The following is a 20,060-nucleotide window of genomic DNA, read 5'->3' on the forward strand; positions in this document are numbered from 1 at the left end:
AAGAAAACGATTTCATCAGATGGGAATTACCGAAACCGATTACAGTCATGAATGCAGATGGCACACCAAATCAAATGGGTACCATTACTCATTGTACCTGGAAGATGATGAAAATCGGAGGAAGGAAGATGCTTACCCGCTTCCTCTTGACTGGCATTGGCAAAGAAAACATAATTCTTGGCATGCCGTGGCTGAAACGCCTCAATCCGATGATCAACTGGGAAACTGGTGACTTTTGGTTTGGTAAAGACGCCAAATGGCCACCGAAACCCACCGTCGAAGATGCACCAGATGAAGAAGTTTCGATTTTCAAGGAAGATGGACTCCCAGAGTTAATCACCACCGAAACTTCCCCTACCTCATTTGGGCATTCGGAATCTATCAGAGAAATCATGACCGATAACACTGAGCGTGGCGAGTTACCCGCAGTGCGGAATGATACCGAACCAGATGACCCACCATCAGAACCCCCTATGGATCAGCTCGATGACGACGATCTAGTTATATCCTATATCGCAGGAGAGCCAGTTATTGGGATATTTGAACCCATCAGAAAGGAGTCACCTTTAACGAATGAAGAGACTGAAACCGCAGTCTTCACCATACGAAGAGGCCCCACCATTGGAAGAATGACACACAGTACCCGATCCCCATTATTCTGTAATGCACAGAATACGGTCTTTTACAAACCATCTGGTAAATCACAAGAATTGGCACAACAGGCACACAAGGAAGCATCAGCTGTAGACAAACCCAAAACCGTCGAGGAGTTGGTCCCCAACTACCTCCACAATTTGAAGTCCATCTTTGAAAAGAAAGCAGCTGAACGCTTTTCAGAAACCAGGCCTTGGGACCACGCCATTGACTTGAAACCCGATTTTATTCCACGCGACTGTAAAGTCTATCCGTTATTGCTCAAGGAACAAGGAGCGATGGATGACTTCCTGGAAGAAAATCTGCGAAAAGGATACATCCGACCGTCGAAATCTCCCATAGCTTCACCATTTTTCTTCGTAGGAAAGAAAGACGGAGCACTATGTCCCTGTCAGGATTACCGATACCTGAATGAAGGGACGGTGAAGAACGCCTATCCTCTTCCGCTCATCTCTGACCTTATGGATCAATTCAAAGGCGCATCGATCTTTACGAAAATGGATTTACGCTCCGGATATAACAATGTCAGAATCAAAGATGGTGACCAATGGAAGGGCGCATTTAAGACAAATCGTGGACTTTTCGAACCTATGGTCATGTTCTTTGGACTCTGCAACTCCCCGGCGACTTTCCAAATGATGATGAACGCACTCTTTAAGGACATGATCGATGAGGGATGGATAGTCATTTACATGGATGATATCCTCATCTTCTCAAACGATTTGGAAGAACATCACGTTCGAACCCGACGCGTACTCCAACGACTCAAAGACAACGACTTATTCCTTAAACCGGAAAAGTGTTTCTTTGACGTTAAAGAAGTCGAATTCCTAGGCATGATCATTCGAGAAAACTACATTGGCATGGACCCTATCAAACTTAAAGGAATTGCAGAATGGCCTGAACCAAGCACGGTAAAAGGTGTTCGCTCTTTCCTAGGGTTTGGAAACTTCTATCGGAAGTTTATTGCCAACTTCTCGGATATTGCCAAACCATTGACGAATCTTACGCGCACTGCCACTGGATCTCCACCTTTTGAATGGACAACAGAATGTCCGACAGCTTTCGACACATTGAAGCAACGATTCAGTACCGCCCCAGTACTGTTACTGCCTGACAAGGCAAAACCCTTTATTGTTGAATCCGACGCTTCCAAGTTTGCTACGGGTGCAGTTTTACGCCAAGCCGATATCAATGGAGACCTCCATCCTTGTGCCTACATTTCACAGACACTCAATCCAGCTGAACGGAACTACGAAATCTACGACCGCGAACTCCTCGGAATCATTCGAGCCCTCACTGAATGGCACCATTATCTTGAAGGCTCTCCCCATCCCGTCGAAGTTCGCAGTGATCACAAGAACCTCACGTACTTCCGTACAGCTCAGAAGTTAAACCGCCGACAAGCACGATGGAGTCTCAAATTATCACAATTTGATCTTCACCTCATCCATGTCCCTGGAACTCAGATGATCCAATCTGATGTGCTCTCTCGTCGTAATGGACTCGATGACAGTGAAAGTGACAACGAAGATCGCATTCTTTTACCCAATGCACTATTCGTGCGATCCATTTCCCTGACACTATTCGACGAAATCAGGAATCACGCAGCAAAAGACCTCATTGTTCACGAAGCCCTCGAAGCGATTGCGCACAAAGGGCCATTCCCCATGAAATCATCGCTTTCCGACTGGGAAGTTCGCGATGGTGTCATCCTCTACAAGGGAAAGATTTATGTTCCACCATCCGAAACTCTTCGTCGTGACCTCGTTCGACTACATCACGACTCCCCGGCCATGGGTCACCCTGGAAAGTTCAATACTCTTGAACTGTTACGTCGTGAATTCTGGTGGCCCGGCATGTATACATTTGTCTACAATTATGTTGAAGGCTGTGCCGCCTGTCAACAAATGAAACCGAATACTCATCCAACTCGTATTCCTTTGGAACCAATTCCTGCCGACCCACACGCATTACCATTTTCCTGTTGCACCACCGATTTTATTACCGACCTCCCCGTCTCCAACGGTTTTGATTCAATTATGGTCATAGTAGACCATGACCTTACGAAGGGGGTGATTCTTACGCCCTGCCTCAAAACGATCACAGCTGAAGGAACGGCCAAGATTTTTCATGACAAAGTATACTCGCGATTTGGATTACCCGACCGAATTATCTCGGACAGAGGACCTCAATATGCATCCAAGGTCTTCCAAGAGTTAAATCGACTACTCCAGATCAGATCATCAATAAGCACAGCTTATCACCCTCAGACAGACGGAGAAACAGAGCGAGTCAACCAGGAGCTGGAAATCTATCTTCAACTCTATTGCGGAAACAACCCTGAAACATGGGCCGACCGCCTGCCAGACCTCGAGTTTTGTCATAACACAAGGGAACACTCGGCACGGAAGATGAGCCCATTCCGCATCATGATGGGATACGAACCACGTGGACTCCCTTCCGTATTTCCGACCACGAACATTCCATCGGTTGAATCCAGGCTTGACATGTTGCAGAAGATAAGGCTAGAAGCACTAGCCATGCACGAGTTAGCCCGACAACAGATGGCGGACCGAGTCAGACAAGGATCGCCGAAGTTTACACTAGGACAGAAGGTCTGGCTAGACTCGAGGAACCTGAAGGTCAATTACGCCTCGCGCAAGATAGCACCAAAGCGTGAGGGGCCATTCGAAATTGTCGAAGTCATCGGACCAGCCAACTATCGTCTCAAACTCCCGAAGACCTGGCGAGTTCATTCCGTATTTCACGCCGCCCTTCTATCTCCTTATCGCGAAAACGACATACATGGTCCGAATTACGTGAACCCACCACCTGATGTCGTTGATAACGAAGAAGAGTACGAAGTCGAAGCCATCCTAAATCACAAGACGTACCGAGGTCATCTGAGGTACTTAGTCAAGTGGAAGGGATATTCTTCAGCAGAAAACTCGTGGGAACCTGCCCACAATTTACAGAATGCCAAGCGAATCCTCGATGCATATAAAAGGACCAGGAGAATCCAGTAGAGGAGAAGAAACCCGGAATGACTACCACGACGGTTTTCCTCATCATCTTCCTAATTGTCCTCCACTGCACAACCCTCGCTTTTCTTTGGATCATCCACCGAATCCTTATCAGACGACTCGTCGAACACACACTCTTCACGCGAGACAGCCCGCACGCTAACGGCTGGGGTGATCAGAACGATGCCTGGAACTGATCAGGCAGCTCTTATCTCTGTGGGAATACTCTTTATTGTCCAATGGATTTTCATCTATTTGATTATTACCCGGATCCACGACATTCTATTTCACATCACAGATAACCGCGATCCCCTTAACGACCGAAAGGTATAAAAAGAGGAGAAGACGATATATCATCAATGCCCACTTCTGCTATAGACGACCTTGTTCACAATATACTCGCTGAAGTCGCCTCCACAATTATGAGCATACCCGCATCGCCTACGCTTGTCGATGGAGTACCCTCTCGAGCACAGACACCCTTTATCCGCACCTCATCGCCCTCACCTTCTATCGAACTCAGTCATGCATCGGACGAACAAGAATTTGCCACACGTCTGGTCTCGGCTATCCGTGTTCCTGTCGACTTCACAGATATCCTCGTCGCCTTACGAAACCGCCCGCAAGATCGACAAGCAGTGGTTTCCATGCAACGAGCATTAGAAATGGTCGAGTGGATGCAGACGGCCAGACAAGAGCTCATCGCAGCAGAGGAAAGGACGAGTAGAGCCCGAACCAGAGTCGACCAAGTCTGGTCATTAATGCGCAGTACGGTCACTCGTACAGCACAGGAGATTTGGAGGGAGCATGGGGACGAAGACATCGGACACATCCTCGGATACACCACTAATGGAATACCCGCATCCACTCCTCGCTCGTCGCCAGAACCAATTCCCGTTCGACCTCACCCTCCTCGTTCGCACATATCCAGTGGACGATCTCCGTTATCCCAACCATCTTTCTCGACAGCATCCACTTCTTCGCGTCGCAGTCATCCCTACAGGGATGGACGTATCCCTGAACAAGGATCACGAACCAGCCGGCGGACATGCTACAGATGTGGAGGAGATCATTATGTCCGCGACTGCCCCCGACGACGATGAAGATCACAATATTTCTTGTGGGACAAGAAATGTTAGACGGGAGCTGATGTTACAATGCTCCTCACTTTTGTGGCGCGTCTTTTCTTTCTCTTTTCTTTGTTCCCTTTACGTTACCAGACCACGTGATCCAACACGTGACTCATCGGAGTGCAACCTCCGATTCTTTATCCAGATGTCCAGAACTCCTAGTCTAGGGTTACACCGGATCCAACTCCGGACCTTCTTCTTATCACACATGCAAGACGTGCATGTATGCCTCATCTTTACCTCGTTCTGATACACGACTCGTTATCCCCATTAGTACTGATTATCTCTCACGACCTTACTCAGCTTTCTCATACATATTACTTCCTCACTGTTACCTTGCCCAGATATCGTTTCACCTTATCTAGCCAATGAACGATCTCGCATTACTGCGTAGTACTGCGGATACCTTTTGTATAAGTAGACGACCTTGTCGAGCTGGATCCCCATCTCGACCTGGTTACCATTAAACCAGCTTTTCACTTGCCTTTGACTGAGATCGACCGTCAGTAGCAGACAGCTACTACGAGTCATAAGAACAAACTCTGATCGACCTTCAGTGCAAGGACATCGCCAGAAGTGTCACTTGAACGGACTTGTGTCTTAGACTAAGACCTTGTCTCGTGAAGACTCGACTAGACGCTCGTGTTTCGCTGCCGCGTAACATCGAACATTTTTTGTATTCCCCAAAGGGGCGCTTCTTTCCTTTGGCAACCATGGCTTGGTCCGAGGATTGACCGCACTCGCCACGCTCGTGCCTTCACCTATTTTCATCAAGAATGATGGCAATCAATTCTTGTGATGTAAGCTGAGGGTGCACGTTGTCAGCACCTTCGGCGCCAACATTGCTGCCCACAGCGCCAAAGTAAGAGCTGAGGAAAGAATCCCAGCTCTCCGGTAATGAAGTGGCCAGGATGAGCCAGAAATCCTCGTCAGAAACAACCTTCCCCATTAGGTGGAGTTGTTCCTGGATCTGTCGTAGCTGTGTAATGTGACTGGAGATATTATCTTCTTCCTTGGCTTGCATCCGGTAAAAACGCTGGCACAGCGCAAGAATCCCATGCTGTCCATGCTGTTCCTTGACTGTGCGAAGCTGCTCCCACATGGCCCGTGCCGTCTCGGCTCCAGCGATGTGCACCATCTGGGAATCTCCCAGCGATAGCACAATTACATCAGGAAAACCCAACTTTTACTTATGGCACTTATTCCGACTTTTTGTCCTTTTTTGCCTTATTTAAGGCTCATAAGTTCACAAAAGTCGATATTTAAGGCTCTAAGGAAATATGACTTATGGACTTTTTGTCCTTTTTTGCCTTATTTAAGGTCCATAAGTGCATTTAAGTTATATAAGGACACCTCTAAGTAAAAGTTGGGTTTTCCTGATGTACGTTCTGGGCCTTGAGGTCCTTCTCTCCCCAGGCGCTAATCTCTGCCTCTCTCACTGCCCTATTGGCCGGGTCATTACTCGGCTGCTGCTTCGGTGTCTTTCCGGTCACATACTCCTGGAGACCCTTATCATTAAGGATAGCCTCGACGCGGCACTTCCATGGGAGCCAATTGTCTTCCTTCAGGAGTGGGATCTGGTAAGCATTGCTATTGCTCGTATTATCAGCGCTGGTCGACATTATTTGTTCTCGTACTAGTAAGGGGGTAACAATTTTTTGTAGCCACAATAGGGGCTGTTGTTATCCAAGTATTTATTGGCTAGAGCCGAGGCTCATAACCTGTTAGAAATCGCGCCTTAGTTCCCAAATAGGAAGGTAGTGATGGCGGGTCAAGATGCGTCGGGGCGCGTAATTACGTGTCCTAAAATAGATTTCTGTATATATACAGTTCTACATGCTCCACTTTATATAAGCAAATTTCCTTCTTTGTCTTTCTTTGTAATCATGGCCTCGGCTTGTCTGCCCTTGGGCGCTCCCCAATTTCTGGAGCTCCAGAAATTTGGATGCTACTTTCCAACATGGTTGACTCGGTCAGCATGTTCGTTAACCAGCCTCTGGTAGATATGGTGCGCGCCAATTAGACACCGCTACTTTTGGACGGTGGCCAATCTGGCTGGTGAAAATCTCCAACCCTAAAATAGGGTCTTCATGTGTCTCGGGAGGTGTGGTAAAGCTTTGCAAGCATAGTACTACTATCGTTACCCCAGTAATGCAATTGTGATTGCATCTCTTTCACCATTCCTTCAAATCGGGCCCGTTTTCCTTCAAACCTCTTTGGATCAAATATACAACATATAAGCTACCTTCTGTGTGACTGCCAATTTTTTTCCTCATGTTGTGCGACTCCAAGACCGAACGCAGTGAAGAGACTCATTTGCACGCAAGAGCGCCGAATCGGTCACAGATCGTCACGCTTGCCGACGTGCCGTTCCCTTGTTCTCCCTCTGGTCGGAGTTTTAAATGGCACATTTCACTGTCACACCTGAGTCCTCCAAACTTGCAATTCAGAGACTTCGCACTCTTCCCCTCCGAGTTTGACTCCCAAGTTGCACAGCCAAGGTATTTGGGACTGTGCACATCTATTGCATTTTTTTTTGTGATTTTTAGTGCAGCAAAATGTGGCAAAACGGCGAAATTGCATAACTAGACCAGATTGCAATACTGGGGTAATGATAGTAATCTCAGGTCAATATGGGTTTCTTCCAGGCTCCTAGAACGTTACAGTGCTCTTGCTCCTTTATCCTAGGATATATTTTAAAAAATCATGTGGGATGGTTCTAGGAGCCTGGGTCACTCCTTGGTACAGTGGTGTAGCTCGGTGCCATGATCATTCTTCAGGGTGGACACCGTCTTCAATGCACCACAATCTACAGTACTTTGCTATCAATGGTTCATCTGGCCAAACAGGACTGGATCGAGAAAATTAGACATATAGTGTGCGTGTACCGTACATGACAGGCCGAGAAGTGAGCTATGCCGCATCTATATCCGCAAACCCATGTGTCCTTGACCAATGGGCCATCTATATTTATCCCATATTGGATAGCAGGTTGACGGTAGATCCATACGCCTGCAGGTGATGGTAATGCAGTAAGAACTAAGAACTCTCTTCAATAAGGGGTAAGACAAAGACACATACGGGTATCTCGTTCAACTCAATCTCATCCGCATCATACCTCTTCTGCTCCTGTGGACTCAGAAGTCTAAGTCGTCCATTGGGCACCATAGCAACTTCGTGCCATAATACACCTAGCTTTCTCTTGATCACGCAACAGCGCATAAACAGGCACTGGTCGCGCCTGATCGGGCCGCCGCTGTCCGTTTCGACGATACTGGCAGTTCGGTTCGTCGGACCATACCTGAATTCGTAGGTATTACTACCATTAGTCACGACATATGCGCTTGAATCTTTGCCGGACTTCTCCTGGACAACAGCCACAGAAGAATATACACCCGCGAACGTCCCAACTGCCCAATCGGAAGTCTTGATGTGGCCACGAACGAAGATGAGATCCTTGGATTCGAATACCCCGGGATCACTTTCACTATGGAGCCAGCTTTTCCAGTTTGCCTGAATATACTTGGTCAGTTCCTGGTGCGGAAGGATCTCCTCGCAAACAGCGTCCTTGAAGAAGAGGAAAGCACCCTTCTCGTTTCTCGGGCATTCAACGCGATACGTCCTGCATTACACGTCAGAAACGAAGGTTAACACTATCCAATGTGGTACGCACCCTGGAAGATCTGCTACAGGACTTATTTTCGTACCTCGGCTGCACAGGTGGTCTTCGGGGATGGCTCGCTTCCTTAGTTTGGACGTGTCGTAGGAGAACGGGGTAAACTCGTTGAGAGTATTGCGTTTGTTCAAAGGGTGGTCCTTGTCCTCGAATGCGTTGAAGAGTCGATAAAACCCACCCTTGGACATAAAGCCCACATCGCCAATGTGGACGTCCGACGATGGACACCACAGAGGATAGCCATAACCCAACTTGAGGAATAGGTCAATATAGATGTCCGAGGAGGACATGGCAGGAGGAGTTCAACGTGTATTCAATGGGAAACATACCGCGCTGGATATATATCTGACGGCCACTTGGCCAAAGCGTTGCTCACGTGAGCGCTTGACAAGTGGCTGAGTGAATAGGTCCTTTTAAGCGCTCACGTACTCAAGCTCACGTACTCAGCAAGAATGAGCATCGCTGAGACCCTTTTTTGAGCTAACATTATGGGTATTTGGTCGACTCGGTCAGCGCGAACAATCCTGAAGGGCGCAGGCCCTCGGCGAGTCGTGCAAGCCCGAGATCTGAGAGCGTGCGAATTTGCCCGCATCTTGCAAGACCTTGCAGCCGTGGCTTATAGTCAGGATGGTCGGCCTCGAGGAAATCTTGACCGATTGGTGAATGACGTGGATGGTGATGAATTTCAGGTATGCTGGCTTCGCCCTACTTATAAGCTAGTCACCTCGAGATTTCATCTTTTTACGGCCGAATATCTTCCATTCAACCTGCATGTTGGGTCCAGAAGTCTCCGGCAGTTGGCAACGATGGGGGTAACTCGCAAGCCGCTCCTCATTACAATAACCGAGCTTCTTTCCTCATGTTTCACTACGCGGTACTGCTCCGCTCGTATCAATGGACAAACAAACGCGATACATGATACATGCACTATAGGATCTAGCTGTGCACCGACACATTACTCTAGTGGCTAATCTATACACATAGTCCGACGGTTCAATGCACCCCGTTCGCAAAAAGCGGCTTCTCCGAAGAGCCAACTGCTGCCTCCAGAGCCTGCTCCACGTCGGCAACCAAGTCCTCAGTCTCCTCCACGCCGACCGACAGACGGATGAGGTTGTCGCTAATGCCGAGCAGCGCACGCTCCGCTGGAGGGATGCTCCCATGGGTCATCTGCGCAGGAAGTTCTGCAAGACTCTCCACGCCACCAAGCGACTCTGCCAGCGTGAACAGGCGCGTCGCGGTCAAGAATCTATCTGCCTCTTCCGCACCGCCGCGTATCCTGAACGAGATCATCCCGCCGTATGGGAATCCGCCCTCCACGCCCCGGCTGAGCACTTCGTTCACGAATTTGCGGGCATGCGGCGAAAGCGAACGGAAAGCGACCTCGTTTCGCGGATGCGACGCAAGTCCAGGGTAGATGACTTCTTCCACGTACGGAGAGTGCTCCAGTGCCTGAGCAATCGCAAGCGCGTTCTCACCGTGCGCTTTCATGCGTAGGTGGAGGGTCTTTGCACCGCGCTGGGCTAGCCAGCAGTCGAACGCACTAGGAACCGAGCCGATCGCATTCTGGAGGAAGCGCAACTTTTCGACTAGAGCGGTATGGTGCGCCGGCAGGATAAGCGCGCCCATGACGACATCGGAGTGGCCGTTGACGTACTTCGTCAGGCTGTGCATGACAATGTCGGCGCCCTGCAGAAGCGGAGAAGAGTAGAAAGGGGACAGGAAGGTGTTGTCAACGAGCACCAAGGGCGAAGACTGCGCAGAGCGTGCAAGTGAAACAATTCGTGGGATATCGATAACGCGGAGGGTCGGGTTTGTGGGTGATTCTATCCAGACCAGCTATACCCAAAGGTGTCAGTCTACACTAGATACGTCCGACGGGTGTGGGGAGAACGAACCTTGGTGTTAGAACGGAAAGCCGCTAGTATGGTCTCATCGTCTGCATTCTCGAGATCAACGAACGTCGCCTCCATGCCCTGATTTTCGCTCGCAACTCTAGACATATAGCGGAATGTACCGCCATATACGTCGTTCACACTGACAACGTGCGCATCTGGTCCGAGTGACTGCAGCACGGTCGCAGTGGTGGCAGATCCCGAGGCGAAGGCAAGCGCATGAGCACCACCTGATTCTAACGAAGCGAGGGTCTTTTCTAGTGCATTGCGATTTGGGTTTCCGGAGCGAGAGTATTCGAAACCCTGCAAAAGTAAAATGTCAGTTACTATACTTAGTCGGCGTCTGCAAGGTCTTCTGAGAGCAGAATCACACAACGATCATCAGAACTGCATCTCCAGACCAACTCTAGTCATAACGAGTACATCCGACACAACAACAACAACAAAAACCTCCGGAAAAATGATGATCTTAAACTGAACAAAAGATGCTCACCTTATGGTTTCCAACACCATTCTGTTTGTACGTCGTGCTCAGCGATATGGAGGGTATAACAGCACCAGTCTCTTGACTCGGTTCCGATCCCACATGAATGGCACGAGTTCCGAAGCCACCGGGGTGACGCTTCTTCACACCGTTCGCGTGGCCATTGGAACTAGACTCGTTGCTGAAAATAGCCGGAGACATCGGGGACGACAGGGAAAATCGCCGAAAACTAGATTTAAAACAAATTAAACTGGGGAAGGAGTGTAGCAGAGCAAAGTCAACCCAGCCCTTATAAATAACGAGAGGATGTGCGTACAGTGACCGCCGGAGACGGTTGCACCAGCATGACGAGATCGACGAGGCAACTGAGCTCAGCCGATGACAAATCCGGCGTCTATTTCGAGCTGGCCTTACCTGAGCGATTCGGGTTACAGTAAAACAAATACCAGGAGCTGCGCTATGTACCTTCTTACGTTCTTTTCAGCCCAGGAAGATGCATCACCTTTCTTTTCCGAACAGCGCCCACGTCAACGTCAGACGACGGTGTGTATAAACTGTGGACTGTTCCCGGGCCTGGGATGGACGGGAGAAAAGAACCTGGTTTCGAAACATCCTGCATAACAGTCTGACCGTGCAAGTACAGCCCGTGTTCGCATGTCGAGCAATGCCTGGGACACTAGTCAGCCTGCTCCACATGGAAGTCTGCAAGTCATACACAAGGCTGGCATGAGCAACCATCTTTGATAGAAAGCCGTGTGCAATTTGGTGACATCTGCGTCAGAATACGCGAGACCCGGGTGTGGGAGACGAGAACGCGCAACTTCGCAAGCATTACGAGCGCGCAGGATGATGATGAAATCTGTGTATTTATACTGCAAGCAGGCGATCAAGCGCGCCAAGGAACAGTCTCTAACGTAGGTAAATACGCGCTGGTAAGGGGTTGTCGAAAAGATAAAGTGTCCTTGCTGCCGTGAAAGCAGCGGTGTCTCGTGAGTACTGCGTTGTTCGGGTGTGGGGAAGTGGTGGATAGCTGGGCATGGTAGGGTAACATAACAATGGTGAGCATAGGAAAAAAGGGAAACCTATCAAGTCTGCCTATCCCGAATCCTTCCACCTGAGAAATTCGTTCGTTCGCGCGGTGAATTCTTCGTATCGCCCTGCGGCTCGCCCGTTTTTGCGGCAGCTCATACCCTAGCGGCCCACTGGCGCGTAGCACAGCCGTTTTCCTAGCTGCGGCCGGTCGGGGGTAATATTACTGTTGTTCGTTGTCCGGTATCTGCGCGAGTATGGTCGAGCGCCCAGGAGGAGTGACTACGATGATATCCGGGAATGACACCGCATAAAGGAGAACATAGAATGTTCGAGATTTGAAGTTTGATGAGATATCATCACTCGGGTAACGGGTAGTTTGTATTTTACAAACGTCTATGTCGCCTGTTGTCTTCGCATGTAGTTCCGGGAGTACAGAATCCCACCTACGCGCAGTTGGTGTAAGCTATTCCCTGGCATAGTAGAAGCGGATATCACTGACCGCGTCCCAAATTTTCGGAGAATGCGCATCCTCCCGGTCCAAGTGTGGTAAACTCAAAATTTCCTTGATGAAGAATGCGACGAACATGTCCAAGTATTCAGCATCTGCTACTGTGGATTGGTGACACCTGGCAGCAGACTAGGTTTGGTTGTTCATCCATCCCCTGCCTTGAGAAGGACCCAGCTTCTTTTGCGCGACGGGATCCCTTGTGAGAGGCGTGGGAGACGGTGAAAGCGCGGCAGGTTCAGACACTCCATTTATGTTGGGTGGAATAACCTAGCCGTGCTCACTGTCCACCCAACGCGACTTGCCAACGAAAAACTGGCGCACATGGACAACATCCTTGATACCTTCGGAGACTTCGGGAGAATGAGAGGAGAGGAATGTGCGATCAGCTTCCAACCTCTAGATCCATACTTGCATTCGGCAGGCACCTGCCAGGCCGCTTGTGCCCCCAATAACAAATGGTTCTCGCCACTCGAAAGTTAAGACCGGATAGAGAGTGAATCTGAGTGATTGCCGTGTTATAGGCGATGACAAAGCTGGACAAATGGGCAATTGCGACAGTCAGCAGAAAACTTATGGCATCCTGCGTAGACGTACTTGAATGAAAATTTGGAATACAACTGAAGGGCGAGCATCACAGTTTATTTGAAACTTTGCGGGCCGATTGTGGATATTCATGTCGGTGGGCAGTCGTGAACGTGGGCATTCGCAACAGTCTTCGGCATGTAGCGCTGGATATGCTCTAGGTCGAGAGATGCATCAACATCCGCTGAGAAATCTGCGACCTGAAAGCAAGCCCTGAAGAAATCCCTCCCCTGGAAAGGGTTGGCGTAAATTCGCATTTTTCACATTCCGACAATTCTCCCACTTCACGGACGTGCTGCGAGCGTGGATAGAGATACAAATCGCACGTCAGATAAAACGATCTGTAAAAAAAATGGACGCCAAAAGACTGGGATATCGGAATAGCGGTGCGGGCTTGAAGTGGCCGGAACGCGAGCGGATCAGCGAAAAACTTAGTTAGAAAACGGTTGCTGAAGGGGCGGCGGCTGGGGTAGTCTTGCACAGCTCTTCGAGTGATATGGCAGACACACCCCATGGAATGCAGGAAAAGATCCGGTCATACTGTACAGGAATGTGTTGAAGACAGTTTCTGGCACGTCGGACATGGGGCTAATATGAGTAATGAGGATATACATATAGGGATCATGGAAGAATAGTGAGGATCGCTTACGATGCTAGCACAGCTAACAGAATGAACCTAGTCTAATGCTGGGGTGTGGACCAAGGATCGTTTCGAGAGTTCTGCTGTGCATTTCAGCGGTCTCCGGAAACAAATTCTAAGAAAAGACCCATAACTGGCCGGCATCCATGGCGCACCATTAGTTGTTTACGATGTTTACGATATGAAATCCACCTTTGCTCAAAGGCTAGCACTTACGACGTATTCTTCGAGTTGTCAACTTGAAGTTCAAGAGCACCATCAGTGGGCACGTGGATACGAACTTGGCATGTCTTCGGAAGGGGCTGTCGATCAGAGGCCTCAAGATGTATTGGTGTCTGATCAGGCCGCATTCATTGTCGTCCTCGACGTTCTTTGGCCAACTGTGAAATGCCCGCGAGTAATTCTACCCCCTTTGTATATACATTATCTGGTTGACTTGACTCTTTTAAAGCTGTCGGAATCTGTTAGATTAATAGCTGATGAGTCCGTCTGGATTCAAATTGCCTGGTCGTTACACAACTATGGGTGATCTCTGCAACATCCTTACTATGTTGTATGAGCCTCGGGAAGTTGTTTTGCGATCGTCGCTAATGTAAAGGTTTAAAAGGATGTGCCATGCCGTTCTTGGCACCCTCTGCACAGCCATCCCAGTGGACTGTTCATACATGGGAAAGAAAAGAACCTAGTAATTGCTATCAGCCTATGTTACAATATGGCTGTGCAAGCCTCGTCCATGTTCACGTATCGAATAACAAGGCCAATGACTGGTCAGGAGAGGCGCAAACGCATGCAACTCCACAGAAATGGGAGCATGCAGAAAGTGGGACTGTGACAATAACCCGGAGTGCCGCATTAAGTATGGACAAAGCAGGAGATACTGTGTCTTTCAAACGTAGGCTCGTACCAATCAATGTGTGCGATAAAGAACAACACTAACTGACGTCTACGGCTCTGGCTCGCATTGAAGCTTTCGCAAGTAATTCTGTCGAAACAATGGGACTACAGAATCCCACCTGTTTACAGCTGATGTGAGCAAGGAAATCAAAAATCAAAGTGAGATATGTTGTACCATGTCCAAAACTGTGGAGTGTCAGCCGTCCAACCTTCCGGTCCAAGTTTGGAGTGCTCAAGTTTCCCTTGATTTCTGAAAAATGAAATGAGCATCTCCAAGTACTTCTCATCCGCCACAGTATAGTTGTAATATAGCACAGAGGTTCTTGCTGTTGAGTACATTATGTCTTGATATATGACTCCATGTTTGTATTCATCAGCGTTGAGAGTCCAGCTATTTTGCATGACAGGATCCCATGTGAGAGGCATCGAAGTCGGTGAAAGCGGGGTCGGCTCAGATACTTGATCCATATCTAGAGGGATGACCCAACTATGCCTGTCATCTGTCCAACGCGTTTTCTGGACAAAAAAGTGATCCCCGAAGGTGACCGAGTCTGGAGACGACAAGACAATGAGAGGAGAAGAATGTGCGATCATTCTCCAGCCTCTTTCTGCATACTTGCGCAACGCAGACGCTTGTCGATCGTGCCCCCCAATAACGAGGGCCTCCCTTCTCTCGAAAGTCGAAAATGGATAAAGTGATATCGCAGCATTATATGTGATAATGTTCATGACACAAGCTGGAGGTTGCCACAGCGTCAGCAGAATATGGGCATATTGCAAACGTCACGCACTGGAATGAAAATTGAGAATGCACTCAAAGGGCGATTCCTTAGATTTGATGATTTGGACTTTCGCGGGCTGATCCGGATTATACGCGTCGGTCGATGGTCGCAGAAAGGTGAAGACGTTTGCGACGCTCTTTGTCCAGTAGTGGTCAAGAGGCAGAAGATTAACGCCATTTACTCCAGTCATGATAGGATCTGCGGCAGATGCCTCAAGAAATGACTCGGGTTGGAAGGAGGAGGGCATAAATATGTACCCCTCACGCCGCAACCACTCTCCCACTTCGCGGACATGCTGTGAATGCGGGTAGAGATCCAGATCGGACTCCGAGTATAATGACCTGTCAAACAATTGCACGCCGAAAGACCCAGATATCAGAGTCGCGGTGCGCGCTTGGAGGGACCGAAATGCAACGGGGTCAGAGAAAAACCTGGTAAGGAGACGGTTGACGCTGAAAGCGCGGCTGGAGTAGTCTTGCACAGCCCTCCGAGTGATACGGCTGACACGCCCCATGGAGACCAGTGAGGCAGGAGACAGGCAAGACAAAATCCGGTCATACGCAGGGTGCCTAGTGAAAGTGCTGGAGACGGTTTCTGGGTCCCATACTGCTTCCGACATGGAGCTGACGGTTCCAGTATGAGTATGTGTGTTCTAAGAACGCAAATGTAGCGGGGCTCACTTATACCGGCTTTCAGGGCCCCTGAAAGAAAATTGTCCCTTGGCGCAATGTTCGAAAGAGCTATATACCGGTTAGTTATTCAGTAAAGGCAGTGTTAAAATTTCTAGGAACGTACCTATAGCTATCTAATAGCAAACGTTTGGTCGTCGTTCCTCTCGGGTCCGCGAAGTTCAAATGGGCGGTGCACGTGGCTTAACATTTACCAACCATTTCCAAAAGCGGTATGATAGGCGGTACCGTGGCTGGAGTTTTGTGTCTGCACAGTAAGTATCTATACATCGATCCGAGTGTCGCTCATTTTGTGCGTGTTATAGACATCATAATAGGTATATATGCACCCCATCCACTTCAGAGTTAGCTCAAAGTCCCACATGGAATATATGATTGATGGGAGAGGTTGCGAAGTGGGCAAATACTTACATCCGTAGTACATGCACTAGAAGCGCAGGGAAGCGCCTCGGGTACTGAAGGAGAAAACAGGACTCGTCACAAAATCAAATAGGGTGCGAAAACACTGACCTCTGTAACAACTACTCTTTGTATCAGTCATCATGTCGGACCCACACGAAAAGAGGCTTTTTCCTGCATCTCGACAACGCAGTCAACATCAGATTGGACTGCTCAAAAGCAAGCACGCAACAGCGTGATTTTCCGACGTTTACGATCGTTTAGAGTCGACTTTTCACGTCTTTGGCAGTGGCTCACGTATCTGGTCACACGTGGATTTTTAGAGAGAATTGGTGAGGATGTAGAGTTCTGGTAACCTCTTATCGTGTTTTGAGCACGTTGTTGCAGAGATGAACCTGCAGACTGTACTCACCTCCCCACTTGCGCTGTGGAAAACTCTATTCGTTTCTATTTTCCCGGAATCACCTCTGGTTCACCAGCAAGATCACTTTGCTCCCCATCCACCCTCGGGATTTGAAGGCTACTATTCTCGTACGCTTCTGGACAATGGAGGGACGCTGGCCATCATCTTCTGCTGGGTGAAAGACGCGAAAAGTCGCGGGGACATGGTGTATGTGTCTTACCACCCCACCGAGGCAGGCGGTATCTCTGAGTTTCAGCATGTGTTCTTTGTTGATTGCATCAATGCTCAAGTCGATCACTACACTCCGAACCAACCACTTTCTTTCACCCTCCGTGCACCCAGCATTGGATCTCTCGAGGTTACGCCTAGGTCTATGAACTACGCCATCTCCGTTTCTAATTGTCAGCTTGACCTTACCCTATCTCTCGATAATCCTACTCCTTGGTCGAAATCACGTCCCTTGGAGGGTCCTATGGGCCCATTCACTCACCTTTCACATCTATTGCCACTTAACTGGACTGTGCACTCCATTTCCAGCACCGCTAAGCTCACCCTCACGTATTCTGGACAGACTCATTCAGTAAGCGGTGTCACGCACATGGAGAAAAACTGGGGCACATCATTTCCTGAGGGCTGGATCTGGGGTCAGTCGTTCAGCACGGCTGCGAGGAGCTTCTGTCTTGCTGGCGGAGCAGCGCTGCCTGGAGTGCATGCATATTTGGTTGGGTACCGCTCTGCTGCATGCAACTGGGACTTCAGACCGCCATTCACAGTCTCTATCGGGCTTATCTCACCATTCATAATCATCAAGCACGACAGCCGGAAGGGCACTGTTGACATGGAGCTGCGCACATTCACAAGGAAGCTGGTCGTCAGAATGGACGCGCCAATCGACTCATTCCTCCCCTTTCCCGCACCGCTGAAGGAGGGGCATCGGTCGGGGTATGCATACGAGAGCTTCAAGGCGCGGACGTGGGTGGAAGCGTGGAGTCGGCGCTGGCCATGGCAGAACTGGAAGCTGATTGAGAAAGGATTCTGCGGGATGACCGAGGACGGTACGCCTTGTTCTGCACTCGAGTTTGGCGGCTCCTTCTGCCATCTGTCGACTGCACCTTCTTCCTAACAATAGGCTGTATTGAAGGTGCGATATCGAATTGTCTTCTGTGATACAATGCCTTGACTCGGATCGACATAATGGCTCTGCATTTAGCATCCGCATGAGGTGTTCAGCGAGGAGCCTTGGTGGTACTGATGTCTACGATTCCTTTAAATGAGTGACATAGTATGCAGACGGTAGCATCGTAATCTCTCATATTTTGTAGCTCGTATGACACTCGTACTGCCAGTGTCGCTGGTGCACGTGCGGTTACGTCGCGTTCTGGTCATCTGCCCCAGAACCTCCGTCAGATGGTCGCGACTGGAAAGTGATAACCCCCGTGTACCCCAGCTGACCCCCTATATAAACCGCAGGACGACCTTCCCACTCTTCCTTCTTGACCTCCCACTGGTACACGACTCGATTTGCGGCGACAGGCTTTCGTCGCGCAACCTACAGAACTGTTGCTCATTACTCTTAACCTTCCCGTCGAAGATGTCGGAAACTACAGCAGCTTCGATTGAGATCAACGACGCCCTGTTTTGCCCTCACTTCAAGGAAGTGGTGAGTGAAAGCAGTTTATCTAGGATCTTCTCTTACTCATGCGCGAATTCGCCTCTAGTGTGCCGAGTGCAGCTTTGATGGCAGGGAGGAGAATGATACTTTTTTTGGGGTATATCGTGCTATCGTTCCTTTTGTCACGCATGATAATACTATGATCGTAGTTCGACCCCATCGACCGTGAAGGCATCGAGGCTCCTGCTTCCAGCGTCAACAAGGAGGGCCAGTACCAGTGCAAGAAGCATGGTTCTGCAGGTAAGTGCTGATTCGCACACTTCAGACAGGAGACGCTGATATCATGTGTTACAGCTTGTAACCAGTGTTATGGATGGAAGAAGCAGATCACACGCGCCAGAACCGCTGCGAAGAAGGCAGGCAAGAAGTAGTCAATCTCAGCGAAGGACAGGCGGAACTATCGTGTATTTTGAGGACGGATTGTATGTACTATGATGTTGCGCGCCCTGTAGAATGGATTTCATGCCAGTTTTTGCTAACTGACATGCTGATGAGGCAGGCCAATGGCTTTGTGAGCAAGCCCATTTGTGCTCCGACAACATTGAGAGGACATTATGCATAAGTGCCCACCTATCTTGCTACGATTCGAATGTTGTGCTAACACTCTCGTTGCTACGAGGCCTACTTCAGCCTGTAATGTCTCAACTGGCGACTTCGAACACACTGGAGTTTACGACGTCTATTGATGTATTTCCCTCGTCTTGTTCTCTGACACCCTGCTAGAGCAAGTTCGCCGTTGCGGCAACAATTTCTGATCCGACCATAGTGAGTTGCTCTGTAGATCCACTATGCGGAAGATTCGCAAGACTCTTTGGGGGTCAGTTGTTCGGACACCAAATAGCCTCGGCTTAATACTTTCAACACTTCGCATTTTTCCCTCCAATTCACTGTCCTATCACCATCGGACGAGTCATCCGACTCGCTCGTAGCCTCGAGGCTTCCGTGGCTGTGATTCCTTTTCTCTCTGGTTCTGTCCAGTTGAAGCACTCATTCAACGCTGTGGCGATTGTGGTTGTGCACACTCAATACAACGAAGTCGTAAAGCAGTAAATTTCCTTGCATCAAACACAGAATCAGCAGCTTTCTTAGGACGAAACTGAGCAATTTGAATCCTCATAAATTATGTGCCAAGTGTCTTCACTGTTACACCGTCTCCTGTGTACCTCCTCAATCAAAAGTGTTATACAAGTCATAAGTTAAAGCTTGTGCGCGCGCACTGGCGCCTATAGCTGTGGCTGAGGCGTCTTTCGAGTCGTGCGGCTTCTGCACTCAACGTGTTCCTTGTCCTCCTTGTCCTCGCCCTGCGTCTCGTAAATTTGCAGGCTGTCTGATAGTATCTGGTAGAATCGTGTAACAACACCTCGCTACCCTACGTTGCTGTGTGACTCACGTCCTGTGATCAACTTAAATCTGTTGACTTTATTCAACATTAGACGCGTTCAGGTGGGCTCTGCATTCCTTTCGAATCGTGATTCTGACGCTACTATGCAACTTATGTGGCATGTATGATGTATACTGCGTTGAGTATCAGGGGACATTCCGAGTTTATGGAGGAGGACAGGACTGAGCCGTCTAGAGAAATTGCTGACAATCC

General features: G+C 49.1%; 9 protein-coding genes across 9 annotated transcripts; 4 read left to right on the top strand and 5 right to left on the bottom strand.

Moving 5' to 3' along the window:
• Window positions 1-47: 47 nt before the first annotated feature.
• Window positions 48-3,683, top strand: SCP_1103830 (Transposon Tf2-6 polyprotein; the record flags this gene model as incomplete). The annotated part of the gene is made up of 1 exon (XM_027762818.1): window positions 48-3,683. One exon carries the CDS (start codon window positions 48-50, stop codon window positions 3,681-3,683), a length of 3,636 nt encoding a protein of 1,211 aa, XP_027618619.1.
• Window positions 3,684-4,102: 419 nt separating this feature from the next.
• On the top strand, window positions 4,103-4,783 carry SCP_1103840 (hypothetical protein; the record flags this gene model as incomplete). Its single annotated transcript, XM_027762819.1, has 1 exon — window positions 4,103-4,783. The coding sequence occupies one exon, from the start codon at window positions 4,103-4,105 to the stop codon at window positions 4,781-4,783; it is 681 nt and encodes a 226-aa protein (XP_027618620.1).
• A 784-nt stretch (window positions 4,784-5,567) lies between these two features.
• On the bottom strand, window positions 5,568-5,948 carry SCP_1103850 (hypothetical protein; the record flags this gene model as incomplete). The annotated part of the gene is made up of 1 exon (XM_027762820.1): window positions 5,568-5,948. One exon carries the CDS (start codon window positions 5,946-5,948, stop codon window positions 5,568-5,570), a length of 381 nt encoding a protein of 126 aa, XP_027618621.1.
• Window positions 5,949-7,780: 1,832 nt separating this feature from the next.
• Window positions 7,781-8,776, bottom strand: SCP_1103860 (hypothetical protein; the record flags this gene model as incomplete). The annotated part of the gene is made up of 3 exons (XM_027762821.1): window positions 7,781-7,822; window positions 7,892-8,432; window positions 8,484-8,776. 3 exons carry the CDS (start codon window positions 8,774-8,776, stop codon window positions 7,781-7,783), a joined length of 876 nt encoding a protein of 291 aa, XP_027618622.1.
• Window positions 8,777-9,479: 703 nt separating this feature from the next.
• Window positions 9,480-11,066, bottom strand: SCP_1103870 (Cystathionine gamma-lyase; the record flags this gene model as incomplete). The annotated part of the gene is made up of 3 exons (XM_027762822.1): window positions 9,480-10,325; window positions 10,385-10,684; window positions 10,875-11,066. 3 exons carry the CDS (start codon window positions 11,064-11,066, stop codon window positions 9,480-9,482), a joined length of 1,338 nt encoding a protein of 445 aa, XP_027618623.1.
• A 1,051-nt stretch (window positions 11,067-12,117) lies between these two features.
• SCP_1103880 (hypothetical protein) lies at window positions 12,118-12,425 on the bottom strand (the record flags this gene model as incomplete). Its single annotated transcript, XM_027762823.1, has 2 exons — window positions 12,118-12,340; window positions 12,397-12,425. 2 exons carry the CDS (start codon window positions 12,423-12,425, stop codon window positions 12,118-12,120), a joined length of 252 nt encoding a protein of 83 aa, XP_027618624.1.
• Window positions 12,426-14,570: 2,145 nt separating this feature from the next.
• SCP_1103890 (NADPH-dependent methylglyoxal reductase GRE2) lies at window positions 14,571-16,193 on the bottom strand (the record flags this gene model as incomplete). The annotated part of the gene is made up of 6 exons (XM_027762824.1): window positions 14,571-14,640; window positions 14,697-15,258; window positions 15,313-15,926; window positions 15,984-16,043; window positions 16,099-16,108; window positions 16,187-16,193. 6 exons carry the CDS (start codon window positions 16,191-16,193, stop codon window positions 14,571-14,573), a joined length of 1,323 nt encoding a protein of 440 aa, XP_027618625.1.
• Window positions 16,194-16,780: 587 nt separating this feature from the next.
• SCP_1103900 (hypothetical protein) lies at window positions 16,781-17,917 on the top strand (the record flags this gene model as incomplete). Its single annotated transcript, XM_027762825.1, has 1 exon — window positions 16,781-17,917. One exon carries the CDS (start codon window positions 16,781-16,783, stop codon window positions 17,915-17,917), a length of 1,137 nt encoding a protein of 378 aa, XP_027618626.1.
• Window positions 17,918-18,385: 468 nt separating this feature from the next.
• On the top strand, window positions 18,386-18,837 carry SCP_1103910 (hypothetical protein; the record flags this gene model as incomplete). The annotated part of the gene is made up of 4 exons (XM_027762826.1): window positions 18,386-18,454; window positions 18,513-18,563; window positions 18,616-18,706; window positions 18,761-18,837. The coding sequence occupies 4 exons, from the start codon at window positions 18,386-18,388 to the stop codon at window positions 18,835-18,837; spliced, it is 288 nt and encodes a 95-aa protein (XP_027618627.1).
• Window positions 18,838-20,060: the final 1,223 nt, after the last annotated feature.

This window comes from Sparassis crispa (genome assembly GCF_003851025.1).
Source record: "Sparassis crispa DNA, contig_000011F, whole genome shotgun sequence".
Taxonomy (NCBI): domain Eukaryota; kingdom Fungi; phylum Basidiomycota; class Agaricomycetes; order Polyporales; family Sparassidaceae; genus Sparassis; species Sparassis crispa.